General features: G+C 44.6%; 1 protein-coding gene across 3 annotated transcripts in view; it reads right to left on the reverse strand.

The window, feature by feature from the left end:
• Positions 1-15760, reverse strand: part of KIF5A (kinesin family member 5A) — a 29321-nt gene that overhangs the window by 10016 nt on the left and 3545 nt on the right. For all 3 annotated transcript variants that reach the window (XM_081128045.1, XM_081128046.1, XM_081128044.1), the window contains exons 2-19: positions 8195-8282; positions 8027-8100; positions 7507-7611; positions 7233-7281; positions 6746-6801; positions 6409-6496; positions 6024-6148; positions 5204-5308; positions 4883-5031; positions 4628-4776; positions 4139-4314; positions 3062-3130; positions 2487-2693; positions 2028-2174; positions 1161-1349; positions 665-782; positions 238-302; positions 16-125 (exon numbers count right to left, since the gene is read on the reverse strand). In XM_081128045.1, coding sequence (XP_080984171.1) covers positions 16-125; positions 238-302; positions 665-782; positions 1161-1349; positions 2028-2174; positions 2487-2693; positions 3062-3130; positions 4139-4314; positions 4628-4776; positions 4883-5031; positions 5204-5308; positions 6024-6148; positions 6409-6496; positions 6746-6801; positions 7233-7281; positions 7507-7611; positions 8027-8100; positions 8195-8282 — 2069 coding nt within the window. The remainder of the gene's footprint in view (positions 1-15; positions 126-237; positions 303-664; positions 783-1160; positions 1350-2027; positions 2175-2486; positions 2694-3061; positions 3131-4138; positions 4315-4627; positions 4777-4882; positions 5032-5203; positions 5309-6023; positions 6149-6408; positions 6497-6745; positions 6802-7232; positions 7282-7506; positions 7612-8026; positions 8101-8194; positions 8283-15760) is intronic.

A 15760-nucleotide genomic window follows, 5' to 3' on the forward strand; every position in this document is an offset into this window, starting at 1 on the left:
CTCTGGAACGCTTACTCTTTGAGCTCGTCAATGGTCTTTTGCTTCTCGTTGATCTCGTCCCGGAGCCGGGCCAGCTGGCGGTGATGGGCCTCCCGGTGACTCTCCATTTGCAGCTCCAGGGCCTTCTGTGAACACCGCCCCCCGCCCAAGCTCAAAGCCAGACTCCCCCACACCAGCTCAGTGTGGGCCAGCACAGCCCTGCCAGGCCCCAGTCATCCCCACACCTTCCCCACTCACCTTCACTTCGTCTGCATCCTGTGTATCTGGCTCCTTGTCCTTCAAGGCCACTTCATGCACAGTTTCTAAAAGAGGGAAGGACAACTTACACCACACCTACCTCCACCAGGAGGAACTTCACATTGTAACCAGACTTCAAGGCAGGGCAGTGGACATCTGCCCAGCATGGGTCCACAGGAATGTACTTCTGGGTTAGGACAGCCCAATTTGATATAGCAGGGACAGGATAACGGAGTGTTTATGTTTTGTGTGCAGTAAGCTACATGCAAAAACTTGCTAAGTAGCATGTGGGTTGGTCTCCATGATTTCAGTCTCGTGCTTTGGGGGAATGTGCTGTCCCTGGTTTCTTTGGATGTTTGTCACTTTCCCTCCCTGCTGCCTCTGGAATCTCATATCCCGATGGGTTGGAAGTTTAAGAAGGCCTCACCCTGGGCCTGGAGCTTGGCCAGCTCATCACTCAGGGAGTCATAGGACTCTTCCAGGTGCCGCTTCTTTAGCTCCACACTCTGCATGTATTCCGTAAGCGAGCGGATCTTGGCCTCATGCTGCCGTGGGAAGGGATGGAGAGAGGAAGAGTATGGGTGGAGCAAAGGTCGCCACTCTGGGCAGCAGAGACCTCTGTAAACTCCAGCTCTCTTCCCAGGCCCTCCACTCCTGCGATGTCTTCCATGAGGATGCAACGTCAGGGGCCATGCTTCTACAGACCCTTTTTTAGACCCCATCAGCTCAGAGGCCAGTATCCCCACTGAAACTTCACCTCTCTGGCCCAGACCCTCCTCTGCTAACCCAAGCTCTTCTGTCCTTGACTTCAGTGGGCCCTAGGCACCCGACATAAAGGTAAGTCCTAGGAATTTTACCTCATAACCACAGAGTCACCCTCTTTCTCCCATGGCACCCAAAGACTCTCAAACTCCTGCACTCACCTGGGAGATGAGGAGCTGGCAGGATGAGAGCTCCCGCCCAGTCACTTCCATTTTGCGATGACATTCGACCTGGAGGTTCTCCAGCTGCCGGCACCGCTTGACCACAGACTTGACCTCCGATTTGATTTTGCTGATGTAGAGTCGGGCCACGGTGAACTCCTCCTCGATGGCCCCACTGATCTCCACGGGCTGTTGGGGGCAAGGGAGGGAGAAGGTGCTCTGCTGCAGGAAACCTTTTATTTATTCCCTTCCACTCTGCTTATCCCTGCACACACCCACCTGCACCAGGACTTAAATGGGACAGGTATTCTCCAAACAACTTTTAGCAGCTATCACCTGGCATTTCACACTAAATCCCTCTACCTGAACTTAAAGATCCAATTCTGACAGTCACCTCTTCTGTCTTATAAAGCAATATGGTTTTTTTTCAGTCAAACTGTTCTGCTTGATCACCCAGATGGGTCATTGTCCCTGCCACTGATTTGCATATGTCATTTCTAACTCTGTGCCCCCATCTCTAAATCCTGCTATAACTACATCTCCATTGTCGCTGCTTATGCTTCTTCTCTTTTTAGAGACTTTTACTAAGAGTTTATTTGAGCCAAAATGACCACATGTGCCAGGGAGCAAGATCTCATACGCTCTTTTGTTGCTTCTTCATTCAGCACCCTTTAGAAGGCGTATTTTCAGTTGAGTCTATGCAAACCTCTACTTGTTTTCCTGGGTCTAGTTTGAGGGCGTGTTTCCTGGATCTTTGGCCTGCCTTTTTCAGTGTCCCTGACGGCCTGGATTCTCCTGTTTTGCATCTCCCATCAATGCCCAGAAAAAAACGACCTGAACAAAACTGCTGCCTCTGTCTCCACTCACCAGCTTAATCTCCCCGTTGCCCACGATGACACTGAACTCACTCAGGTCCTTCATCAGCCCATTCAGCACCTCGGCAATTCGTTTTCGCTGGTGTCCGCTGACCTCCTGTAGCCGCTGCAACTCAGACTCCAGAGACAGCATGGTGGCCTGGGGACAGCATCAACCTGTTATCCCATCACCATCTTCCCGCTACACTCCCCAGCCCGGGCAGAGGCCTCTCCCTTCATGCATGACCCTGACGGCTGCTGTGAAGAGAACACAGGCCCTGCAGAAGGGCCTGGAAGAGAGAGGGGTCAGGAGAGCAAAGTGCAGTGAGCAGCGGAGGGAAGGTCTCACGACACACTGAACAGCAGTGCAAAGGTACAAACACAGTGCAGCCCTGGAAGGAAGCAATGGCCCCTTTGGACATGGAGGATGTCCTGAGGCCAGGGAGCTGCTGGACCCCAGTGGGCCACTCACCACCTTCTGAGACAGCTCATCCACCAGAAGCTGGTTTTGCTGGCTCTTTTCCTCCACCTCCTGGGATTTCTGGTCGTAGTTCACAGCCAGTTCCTCCAGAGCCTGCAACACTTCCTTCACCTCATCCTTGGCGGCGTCATTCTCCGACTGCAGGTGGCTCAGCTCCCGCTGTACCTTCTCATTGTCTCCTCGAGTGGACACCAGCAGCTTCGAGGGAGGGGAGGCATGTGAGGGAATCTGTTGCCAGTGACCACTTCTGTGGTCTCCCTGCTCTGGGGAAGCTGAGCCCCCCACCCAGGCATAGCCTAGAAGAGGCAAGGGCCAAAATAAGAGTCAAGAGGAAGTGGGCTTTAGGCTTCTTAGAAATAGAGCAGCGGAATGAAGAAGCACCTAGATGCCATAATTGTGCTTTAAGCAAAGTCCCAATTAAGTCTCCACACCTCCATAGTATAGGGGGTGACTAAATCCTAGCAGAATGCCTCTTCTCCCCTCTGATTGTGAAAAGGTCCTTGTTAAGCCTTCCAGGGATGAACACACACCCCTCTCCTCTCACGTCTTGCCCTCCTCCCCATTACCTCTTCCTGATCCAGCATTTGCTGCTTGAGCTTCTCGATAAGCTGGCTCTGCTGGTTGATCTCTTCGTCCTGTTAGGGGAAAGGGGGAAAGATGGAGTGAAGGGAAGCTAGTCCTCCTGGTTTAGACTTATGGGTTTGAGGGAGAGACAGGATCCTAATAAAATCGAGGTAGTTCAGGTTTTGACTTTTTAAAACCCCACAGCCTAAAAAGACATCTGAATTTCCTCAGCTTCTTTCCTCAACTCCTGCCCTCACTTTTAAATTCCTTTGTTCCTAGAAGTTAGTATAACCTTGGCAATACATAGCAACAGCCTTAAAATATCCATATCCTTTGACCTAGAAATCTCACTCTAGCACTCCATTCTATCCAAATCATTCAAGAGCAAAGCCTTATGCAAAGAGGCAAAGTTAATCATTTCAATAAAGGTAATTATTTATAATATCAAAAACAAACAGCCCGGCCGGGCGTGGCTCAGCGGTTGAGCATCGACCTAGGATCCAGGAGATCGAGGTTCGATTCCCGGTCAGGGCACATGCCCGGGTTGTGGGCTCATCCCCAATGACTCTCTCATCATTGGTGTTTCTATCTCTCTCTCCCTCTGCTGCCTTCTCTCTGAAATCAATAAAGATATGTAAAAAAAATTTAAAAACAACACAAAAAACACACACAAACAAAACCAAAAAAACTAGAAGCCCTGTAATAAGTGAATAGTTAAATACACTCTGATACACAGACTGTTAGGCAGACATTTTAAAATACTTTTATGAAGAATTGTTAACAAAGTAGGAAATTGCTCATGATACAATCCTGAATGAAAAAATCGAATGCCAAGTTACATATACAGTTTATCTCAATTGCACGGTGTATGCACAGAGAGAAGCAAAATGTTAACGGTGTTATTTCTGAATGGTAGGCTGATGGATGATTTTAATTCCCTTCTACGCATTTTTATTTATCTCCCACATTTTCAATAATGAGCATTTGCCCCTTTTAAAATGAGATGAGGGCAGTATAAGCTAATGTTTAGGTTTCCCCCTCTCGTTGCTCTGGCCCGTCTCTGCGCCGACTGTCCTCACCTTGTCGTCCAGCTGCTTGTAGAGGCGGCGGATCTCCTCCTCGTACTTCTGCCGCTCCTCGGGCGCGATGCGCACCACGATGGAGGAGTTGTCGTTGACAGGCGTGTCCTCGCAGAGCTCGGTTCCCAGGACCGCATCTTCCCCAGCCAGGCGCTCTGTCTCGGGCACATTCTCTCCTGTCAAAGGGGCAAAACCAAGTGGGGACGGGAGAAGGGAAAGCTGCACCCGCCAGACCTCCCTCCCTCACGCTCAACGCCCAGACCTCCAGGTCTCCGTCTCTCCTGCTGCGTGGACCTTTCCGGGGCTGGGAGGACATGGCAGTCAGCTCCTCTCCCTTCCCCTCACCACCGCTCCACGGCCCCCTCCAGAAACACAGCCCTCCTTGGAGACTGGCCTGCCCCTAAGCACCCCCAAGGCAGGGCTGCGCTCCGGCTCCCTAGGGCCCCTCCTCTTCCCACCACCTCGCATGCCCACAGACCCCTCTCTAACCATTGCGCCAACGGCTCAGCTCAGCCTCCAGCTTTGCAATTGTCTCCTTCTGAGCCTTTGTCTTCTCCTTCTCCTTCTCATATTTCTTCTTCCACTGCTCGGCAGTCAACTCCAGATTCACTGAGGCGGTGTTCTTGATGGTCTTTGCCCTGGGTGAGAAGGGGACGAGGTCACGAGACCCTCGTTGCGGCCTGCTGACGCTGAGGGGACAGAGCAGCAGGGGCTGGGCCGGGAGCTGGGGGCCCTGCCACTGACCGCTGCCCAAACATCAGGGTGGACTTGGTCTCCGCATCATTGTAGCTGGACGGCGAGCAGCAGATGAACATAGTTGTCCGGCAGTTTCCTCCCAGAGAGTCCTGGAGAATCCGTGTCATTTTGCTGTCTCGATAGGGCACGTAGCTTTTCTGGGGAAGGAGGGAGGCGTGAATCAGAGAAGTCAATGTAACAGGAGAATCAGAAAGGACAGTGGTAGACCAGGGATCGGGCGATCCATGACCAGGGCGTGGTTACATGGCAGCAGGAGAAGGTGGGAGACGAGGGGGACCTTGAGAGTGAGGGGACCTAAGGAACACTCACAGTGCCCTCAGCCAGGGCAGAGATCACGTTCCCCAGAGCGGACAGTGACTTGTTGATATTCTTTGCCTCGTCCAGCACGGCTCCCTCTGCTCCAGTCTTGCTGACCTACAGGGCATTAAGGGACAGGTGTGTCATGAGCCACTGCAAAGGGAGGGGGCTCTCACCGCCTCCCCTCCACGTAGGGGGTGCAGTCCAAAGAGGGGAGGGGACAGGGAAAGAGGACAGAGAACTGAGAAGGCCCTTCCTCTATTCCCCTAAATTCTTTTGCCAAAGGCCACCCCCTCCCACCTACATGTACATATTATAAGACCCCATTTATAAGAAATGTCCAGAAAAGGCAAATCCATCAAGACAGAGGGGAAGGGGAAGGGGGTGGGGAAAGGGAGGGTAGGAGTGATTGTTAATGGGCGATGAAAATGTTCTGGAATTAGGGGTGACGGCTGCACAACCTTGCAAACATCCTAAAACCCACTCAATTGCACTTTTAAATGGTGAACTTTATGAACTATGAATTATATCTCAATTTTAAAAAGTTATTTTTTAAAAATATGTTTTTATTGATTTTAGAGAGAGAGGAAGGGAGAGGGAGAGAAACATCCATGACAGAGAAACATCAATTGGCTGCTTCCTGCACTCCCCCTACTGGGGATCAAGCCTGCAACCTGGCCATGTGCCCCGACTGGGAATCGAACCAGCGACCTCTTGGTGCATGGGACAATGCTCCAACCACTGGCCAGGGCAAAAGTTATTTTGATTTTTAAAAAAGGACACCTCCTCCCAAGGCTTCCTTTCCTCCCCCGCCCCCCACAAGACCCCCAACCTTCTCACTCCCAGCCAGGTCCACAAGATACAGCTTCCCACTGAGCTTCTGCTCAGTCTCCATGTTCTCCTGCTTGATATTGATAAGGAAGATGCTGTGGCTGCGAGAGCTGTGTTCATTCATGTCTGCAGGAGGGAGGGAGAAACAGTCCTGGTACCAATCCCTGTGGACTGAAGCCCTTAGCTTGGCTTCCCCTGACCACTACCCCCACCCACCAAGAGAGAGGGTCCTGCCACTACTTTTCCCAGGCAGCAGAGTCACACAGACAGGGTCCTTCCTCCTCTGGAGGACAGTCTTCCTTTGCTCTCTTTCGAGTCTCTCAATCCCTGAAGGCACAGAGGGGAGGCAGACCCCAGAATTAAAAGCCCCTTGGATCCCTACTCACTGGTGACAGCCACATGACGATTCGATTTCCCCTCGTCAATCACGTCTAAAATCTCCTCTGGGCTGGACACAAAGCGTTCAGTGCAACCCTGCAGGGGCAAATGGACAGTGACCCATAAACTTTGACCTGCTAATTAAATTACCTGCACCCTCAAAGGACAAAATGACCTTTCCAGAGAATGTCTTTTCCAAGCCCCCAGCCCCTCCCCAGCCCCTTGGCACATCTCACACCTCCAGGAGATCCACCCTCCAACTTCTGGGTCACTGATCCATCCTGCTCCCACACCCACACTTGGAATACAATGGCCCCGCCTGGGTGCCCCCGTCCCCACTCTCACCTTGACAAATGGCACCCGGTTCTTGTCCTCATGCACAGACAGGTTTGTCTTGGTCACTGAATCAAGACAAAACAGGTGAGCAAGGCGAGCACTTCCACCTCCCCACCCCCACCCCCTGCACCCTGTAGTCCACTCAGATGGTGTTTCTTCTAAGTGCAAAAGGGAAGACTCCCTTAGGCTCCCCTGTGAAGCCTAAACTCCCTGCACAAACTGATGACAGTTTCTCCTCCAGGATTCCAGCCCCAGGGGTCTAGCTGGTCTCAGGCTATTTATGTGTAGGTCTGGGCGTCTAAGCTCGTCCTCTGACCCTTTTAGTTTTGGAAATCTTGGTGAGTGGAGGCAAGGGACATGGCTATGGGGGGGGGGTGCCCTTGTGTCCCCTCTGCATCTCTTGCCAAACAGTACCTAACCCCGAGAGCAATGTGACCTTTCTTTTCCTTGCCCTCCTCACACCCCCACCCATTCACTGGAGTTAAACACCACTCACCATCCAGAAGGTCACGGATCTTGTCCAGGTAAATCTCAAAGTAAGAAACCTGATTAGGGAGAAAGGAGGAGTATGAAGTGAATTTCAAGCTAACGTGACCTGCTCCAACAGTGGTAGAGGGTAGAAAAGAGCAGAAGAGAATATCTTAGGGGAGAAGTACTGAGGTAACCAGAGGGGAGAGTAAGTTGGGGCATCCAGGATCTCAGTGAGTTCATGTTAGATCTTCCCCTCCCAATCCCCATCTGAAGATGCCCAGAGGTCATGGCCTGGTCACCTTGATGTGGAACTCAAGGTTCTCATCCATGGAGTAGATGTGGTTGAAGATATCTCGGGCAATTCGAGGAATGATTCCCATCAGCTGGGGGTCGTGCAGCTTTCCCTGGGGAGTAAGGGTATTCCAGATAAGGCTGGGCTCAGGAGGAATGAGACAATGCAGAGGTATGCAGGTGAACACGAAGGTAAGAGCTGATAGGAACCATCCTGCGTTAGAAGACGGTCACTGCCACGTCCCTTTTTTTGGCAGGAGGACAGAACTGAACAGCCCTTTGAGCTTTCATAGCTGCCGCTTTTCCAGATCAAAAAGAGAAAACTGGAGTAGTGGAAAGGAGGGTAAACCGCAGCAGGCTGAAGGGACTGCATTAAACTTGCACTAGATTGTTGCCCCTCCGTTTTCCTCTAGACACAGCCACCTCCGGACCAGGCAACACTTCATTCCTACCCTTCCCTCACTGAGATTTCTTGGTCTCCCATTATAACTCCAGCTTCTCACCCTCCATGGAAGTCAGAACCCTCACCTCCATGGTATGTGTTTTCCCTGAGGATGTCTGTCCATAAGCAAATATGGTACCATTGTAGCCAGCAAGGACATCTGGAAGAGAGAGCAGAGAAAGAGCACTGGTGGAGAGAAGTGGGGTAGGGAATGGGCATCCTGAAAAACTACATTCGAAAAATACATCCATTACCTTTGACAATCTGCATGGCACATGCATGATAAACTTGCTCCTGAGTTGTGTTTGGGGGGAACACACGGTCGAAGACATACGGCTTCCCCTGGAGTGGAAATAAAAGATGGTAGACATCAGCAGGCAGGGTGTGAGGGAGAAGAAATACAGACACCTCACCGTGCACCAACCCGAGAAGGCACTCCCTCAACCATCCATATGCATGGACGATATGGGGATGAGGGAAACGAGAGACAGAAACAAAATTTAGTACTGACACCAAGAGTTGTGTCCATGTGGTGGAGAGGAGTGTCATATAGTAAGATTGTGTGAGGGGATCTCAGCCTGGGTGTCATGATTTATTGCTCTACTATCCTGGATGCCCTGCCCTGGGAAATCAAACGGAAAACGACGACAGGGCCTAGGCTATGGAGAGTGCCAAACAATTCGTTAACATTAAAAATCTACCCAAGTTAAAAAATTTCTTCCTCAATAGATCCATATGTCCTGATATGGAAAGACTTTCAAAATGTATGAAGTGAAAGATGCAAAGTTAGGGATATGTTCCCTATTGAACTACAGACACACCAGGCTGCTGAACTATTATGGAAACATTGACACAAGCTCCCTTAGTATTATATGAAATCATAAATATGGGTCTCTTTTTAAGGAATTAGCTTTAAGTAAAGAGAAATTATGAAGCAGGTCACTCAGACCTACAAGTACTTTGCTTAATTCAGGTAACATATTATAAATCATGGTGCTGATAAGAATGCTAAAAATACAAAATATTCACAACCCAGGGAGTCAAACAAAGAATATATTTGATATCTAATCATATTAAAGGGAAGATCTCCGGGAAGATTAAGTGAGACTATGCTTGTTCTCCATCACCTGACAAATTTCTCAGTTGTGTTTTCCTGCCATTCAGTATAAAGAGACTATGACTTAGTTGTCAAATTGTTTTACTACACAGTCCATCTTTACTCAGTTGAAATGGAAACCTCTAGGTCTATGGACACCAGAGTTTGAAGGACATGCTATAAATAAGGAAAGTCACAAAACGGCTAGAGCTGGGGATGTGCATCAATATATATAGATTTTTTTCTAGAAGGAATTACACAAAAGCATGAACAGTGGTTACTTTGGGGAGAGAAACTGAAAGAGAGAAGGCTTTCATTTTTCATTTTGTATCCTGGATTGCTGACATCTTTAAACCATGTTTAATATTATATATTTTTTAATGTCAAAGAGGATGAGACAATAGTGCATTATTTGGTTTCCTTCTTTGCACTAAGGAAAACTAATAAATGTTATTTTTTAACAATAAAAAGATTTTGTTTTTCATAATAAAAAGTGAAAAGCAAAAAGATTTAAAAGATTTGAAAAATCTGGCTTATGATAAAAATCTACCTGAAACACCTATCTGGTCTCTCTGTGGTGAAAGCCTATAAAGCCCCAAACCAGAATCCACCAAGAGAAAGGAGTTGTGAAGGTGCTCTCTACAATAAAAAGAATACTGTAAACTGATAGAGCCTTTCTGGAGGACAATTCTATTAAATATTTAAATGTCCATACTATTTGTACTCTGTACCAACAATTGCAGTGCTAGGAATTCATTTTACAACACTTCCTTAAGCACTGAAAGATGTTCACTAGAGAGGTGTGTATTAAAGAAAAACTAGAAACAATTTAAACATCCATCAAGATGTTGGTTATGCTACCTCTATATCCCCCATTAAAATAAACCAGATTGGAAAAAAATTAATAAGCTAGGTTGGTTCACATATATTGATATATCCAAGATCAATTAATAAGTGAAAAAATAAAAACAATGTATATAATGTGATTACATTTTTCAAAAAGTGTATGGATAGAATAACCTCAGGAAAAAGACATGGAAGATGATACACAGAACTGTTCATGGTGGTTATTACTGGAGGGCAGAATGACAGGAGCTTATACTTACTACATTTTTCTGTGATATATAAATGGTTTACAATGACAACATATTGCTTTTCTTGTTTCCTTTTTTTATTATTATTGATTTTAGAGGCAGGGAGGGAGAGAGAGGGAGAGAGGGAAACATCTATCAGTTGCCTCCCACATGAGACTCTAATGGGATCGAACCTGCAACCTGAGTATGTGCCCTGACCAGGATCAAACTCGCCACTTTTGTTGTATGGGACAACGCTCCAACCAACTGAGCCACACGGGCCAGAGCCAACATATTGCTTTTAAATTTTAAAAATAATATCTAGATGATGTTATAAAATATGTAATGATATGACAAGGTATATTAAGGAAAAAAGTGGTTTTTAAAATAGTATTGGTGTAGCCCGGCAGGTGTGGTTCAGTGGTTGAGTGTCAACCTATGACCTTGGAGGTCACCGTTTGATTCCTGGTCAGGGCACATGCCTGGGTTTCAGGCTCCATCCCCAGTAGGGGGCGTGCAGGAGGCAGCCAATCAATGATTCTCATCATTGATGTTTTTATCTCTCCCTCTCCCATTCTCTCTCAGAAATCAATAAAAATAAAATAAATTAAATTAAATTAAATAGCATCAGTGTAAAAAAAGAAGTATGTAAAGGATGATTCCATTTCTGTAAAAAAAAAGTATACCTTGCATAGAAAAAACATGTCAATGGTAATTATCCTTGGAGGGTGAGATTTTAGGAGTTTGTTCTTTTGGACTTTGATTTTTAACTTTTCTAAAATAAAAATATGTAATTTTTAAATAAGAAAATTTTAAGTTTTTATAACAAAGACATGAATATTCTTACTATATAAAGAACTCTCATAAATTACTAACAAAAACACAAAACTAAACATAAAAAATGAACAAGAGCTACTATTAACAACAGAAGAAAAAATACAAATGTTTTATAAACAATGTTCAACATTTTCAAAAAAAGAAAACTATAACAGGAACATCATTTTTCACCTATCAAATTGAAAAACAAAAACTTAATTGTACTACCCAGTGTAGATGAGAGTTCAGGAAAGTATAATTTCCTTGAAATGAGCACCTTCATTCTTTTCTGGTAGGCCCATACAACTTTTCTGGGTGCAGTTCAGAAATACATAATCAAAGCCTTGACCCAGATATATTTGTAGCAAATATTTAGATGCAAGAATGTTTATTATCACATTGTTTATAATAACCAGAAGGTGAAAACTCAAAGAGTAACATTTAGGGAACTATTTTACATAAAAAATTGAATTATGGCATGTACATATATTTTATTCCTTGCTATGTAAAATGATGTTATAATAAAACATCAGTAAATCTCAAAAATGTGTTGAGTGAAAGAGCTCAAAGAGCACATACTGTATTATTTCCTTTATATGAAATTCAAGAATGTACAAAACTTATCTATAGTGATAGAAGTCAACATAGCAGTTGCCTGTGAGTGATAATGACAGGAAGGGGGCACAAGGGAACTTTTTTATATATATATATATTGCCCTAGCCGGTTTGGCTCAGTGGTTAGAGTGTCGGCCCACGGACTAAAAGGTCCAGGGTTCAATTCCAGCCAAGGGCACGTACCTTGGTTGCTGGCTGGGTCCCTGCTCTGGTCAGGGCGCATGCGGGAAGCAACCAATCGATGTGTCTCTTTCACATCAATGTTTCTATCTCTCATGCTCTCTCTCCCCCGCTCTCTCTAAAAAGCAATGGGAAAAATATTCTTGGGTGAGGATTAAAAGAATAAATAAATTCATCCAGCTGTTTGCTTAAGATGTATACTCACTGTATAGAAATTATATCTCAATAAGTGCTATCATGAAATATAACATCATAAAATAATGTTATAATGGCTCTTAAAATATGAATTGATGCACAACCTCATTGTTAGTAAGAGAAATGTGTATTAAAAGTATGAAATGCCATTTTGGCCTGTCAAAGTGGCCAAAATAAAATAGTTTGATGATGCACTGCATTGGTGAGGGCATATATAAATTGAAGCCAACTCTATGAAAGGCAATTTGGAACTAGCTCTTAAATTTTTAAATGCATACACCTTATGACCTCCAGTTCTAAAAATTTATCCTACAAAAATATGGTACATATGCAAAAATCATATATACAGGGTCAGTTAACTGTTTGTAATAACAAATCTGTTTGTAATAACAAATTAAGATAACCCATAATTTATTTAACTAGGTTCCTATTGATGGACCTGGTTAAATAAATTATGGTATACCCCTATAACAAATTACACAGTTGTTAAAAAGTTGTTTAAAAGAATGAGATGGATCTTTATGTGCTGATATAAAAGGAAAAAAAGCAAGGTACAGAATAGTATGTACAGTATGCAACCCTTTGTGTTAAAAAAAAAAGTATATTTATGTGTATATGTATTTGCTTGTAAATGTATAATATACTTTTAGAAGGATCCACAAGAAACTGGTAATAAGGTTGCTTTCTGAAAGGGGAACTGGGTGGTTAAGAGAGAGGGGTAGGAAGGAAGCTTACTTTTCACTGTATACCTTTTTATATCATTTGAATTTTGTCACATGCACATGTAACAGTTATTCAAAAATCAAACATTTCAAAAATAAAATTATGTAAAATATTTGATGATGGTAAAATAGTCATGATATTTTGTTAGTGAAAAAATAAGTTATAAAGCAACATTTAGTTTATGATACACTTATTAAAATTAATATCTGTATTAACATATGTATTAATATGCAGAAAAAACACTGAAAACAAATATATTAAATTGTTAACACTTTTTTTTTGGGGGGGTGGGCTTTTTAAAAAATTTATTTTTTTAGAGAGAGGGGAAGGGAGAGGGAGAGAAACTAACGTGAAAGCCGAACATCTATCGGCTGCCTCCTGCACGCCGCTCACCCATAATCAAGCCCAGCACCCCGGCATGTGCCCTGACCAGGAATCACACCGGCGACCTTTCTGAGCACAGGACAGTGTCCAACTAATTGGGCTACACTGGCCAGGGCTGACTGATGTTTAGTTTCTTCTATGTGCTTTTCTTTGTTTGTAACTTTGTCAACAATTAAAATATATTAATGTGGTAATAATATTATGTTTAATATTATTAAAGAAAAATCTACCTTGCCCTGCTGGCACGGCTCGGTGGTTGAGCATGGACCTATGATCCAGGAGATCACCAGTGCGATTTCCTGTCAGGGCACATGCCCGGGTTTCAGGCTTGATCCCCAGTAGGGGGCATACAGGAGGCAGCCAATCAATGATTCCCTCTCATCACTGATGCTTCCTATCTCTCTCTCTCTCCCTCCCTCCGTCTCTCTGAAACCAATTTTAAAAAAACTTTTAAAAATCTACCTTGATTCTTTTTTTTAAAATGTGAGTTTATGGATTATTCATATTTTGTGAATTTCCCACCCTTTGTGAATTTCCCACCCTTTTTATCTGTACAGTTTGTCATTATACTTTATCACAAAGAATAAAATCCTTATTACATAGAATAAAATCATAGTGTTACAATAAACAGATTTAAAGTGGAATTGATGTCCTCAGTGATAATATCTTTTTTTTTTTCTTTTCTTTTCTTTATATTTAATTGAAGCTTGTTTCCTGAACTGTAATATAATTCAATGTTTCTTCCATCCATTGGCCAAGAAACAGAAACAAACAAACCACGTCTATCTCAGACCAATGACTCTCACCTCTTCTCCACCAATGATGTCTACCCATGCTTCTTGAAGCCAGGCATGCAGCCAAAAGGGATTAAATATAACTCCCAAGCCATATAACCTTGCCCCTCCCTTCTTACCTTCTGGGAAGGTGGGCGCGAGCGTACACACACACACACACACACACACACACACACACACACACACACACTCACACACACGCTCATTCTCACATTCACTCTGACACTCCCTGTTGAAGGATTCCAAAGGATGCTTCAAATGCATTAAAATGGAGGGCGCTCTCCAAGTGCTGAAGGCATTTATTGCCTGAGGAACCCCTATTCCTCAGCATAGGCTAAGAGAGAAAGAGGAGCATTCTCAGCACTGTGAGGATAAAAGGTATTCAAGAGCTAGAAAAGGGCGCACTTCGTAATCTCACGAACAGGGAAAGCCACAGATCATAATTTCAGGGTTCTGGGAAGGTCTGTTACCACTTCCCTACTTAGCTGGACCCTTAAACTCCAAGTCTGGCTCTTCATTTCTTTATCTTAAGATTTTTATTTCTGTTAAAGTGTAAGTTTCTTTTAATTTTCTATTGATTACACACAGGATAAATTCATTTCATCAGACCTTTTTATGAGAATAACTAGACTATTAGTTTTCTTTTTCTGCCTTTAGACTATTCAGATCATCATTATTTACATCTCTTAAAGTAACTGACACCCAATTACTTTGAGTCAGTCTGCAGTATGTTTTGGGGTGTTTCTTGTCAGAATTTGGAGGAGTATGTGTACAGTTAACAAAAGCCATTTCTGATGCCCCCTCCCAGGCCTCTGCTCAGACCACTCCAAAGCCTGGACTACCATGTAGATCAATAATTTCTTGAATGCAGGGATTCCTTCTAAATTCCATCAAACACAATCCTTGGCCCATAGGGTGGTCTTCATAAATATTTTTAAAACAGGTATTGATAGAGGAAGAGCAAGAAGATACTATGGACCTGGATGTTTGGATGAAACAACCAGTAAGAGGGAAAAACGTTAACCACTTCCTAATTGTGTCAAAGACCAGCTTGTGGGGAGATGGCATATACAAAATAATAATAACATCTAACACTTACTGGGAGTTTATTATGCACCTGTCACTGTGCTAAGAAGTTTATATGCATTATCTCATTTAATGCTCTCAGCAATCCTAGGAGGTAGGTACTATTATTATTCAATTTTATAGATGCCGAAACTGAAGTTCCAAGAGGTAAAGTAGGTTGCCCACAGTCACACAGCTGAAACATGGTAGAGCACAGTTTCAAATACAAGCAATCTGATTCCAGATTCACACTGCCAGAGTGACCCAAGAACTGAAGTACTAACATCGTGTCAGAGCCTTATCATGGCTTTTCCTTCCCTTCCCCCATATACCCCTGCCCCAATTTGGACATTTCTTCTATTGTTTCCAGACAGAACTAAAGCTCTTTGTCACTCCTTTTTTCCAAACTCAATCACATTTTCAGAAGTATGCAATTCTCCCACTCACCCTCTCCGAGGAGCCTCCCTCACCATCTCTACCCCCAGGTAACCCAAGACCCCATGAGCTGGTACAACATCAGAGAATGGAAGACTTGATAAATTAGAAAGACTCAGGGAGACCCTCCTCCTTGGAGGGATGCCCCTGAGGCCCACGTTCTCTCCCATCGACAGCAGTTTAAGCACTCCTCACAGCCTTGTCCGGAGAGCCTCTCTCCAGTCTGGAGGCCCATGACTTTCTATTCTCTTTTAACCCCACTCCAAGCCTCCTTGTTGTCTCCTTGTCATTTGTGTCTCCCAGCACCTTTCAGTCTTCCATTATGTGTACTGACTAAAGCTAATGGGAAGGCCTATAGTCAGGATCCAAAGATGACCAACCTTTCAACCCTCAGTAAAGCGCTTGGTAGAGGCTGAACTCCCCAGCACCAGGCCTGATTTCCAT

This window comes from Miniopterus schreibersii (genome assembly GCF_964146895.1).
Source record: "Miniopterus schreibersii genome assembly, chromosome: 2".
Classification (NCBI taxonomy): Eukaryota; Metazoa; Chordata; class Mammalia; order Chiroptera; family Miniopteridae; genus Miniopterus; species Miniopterus schreibersii.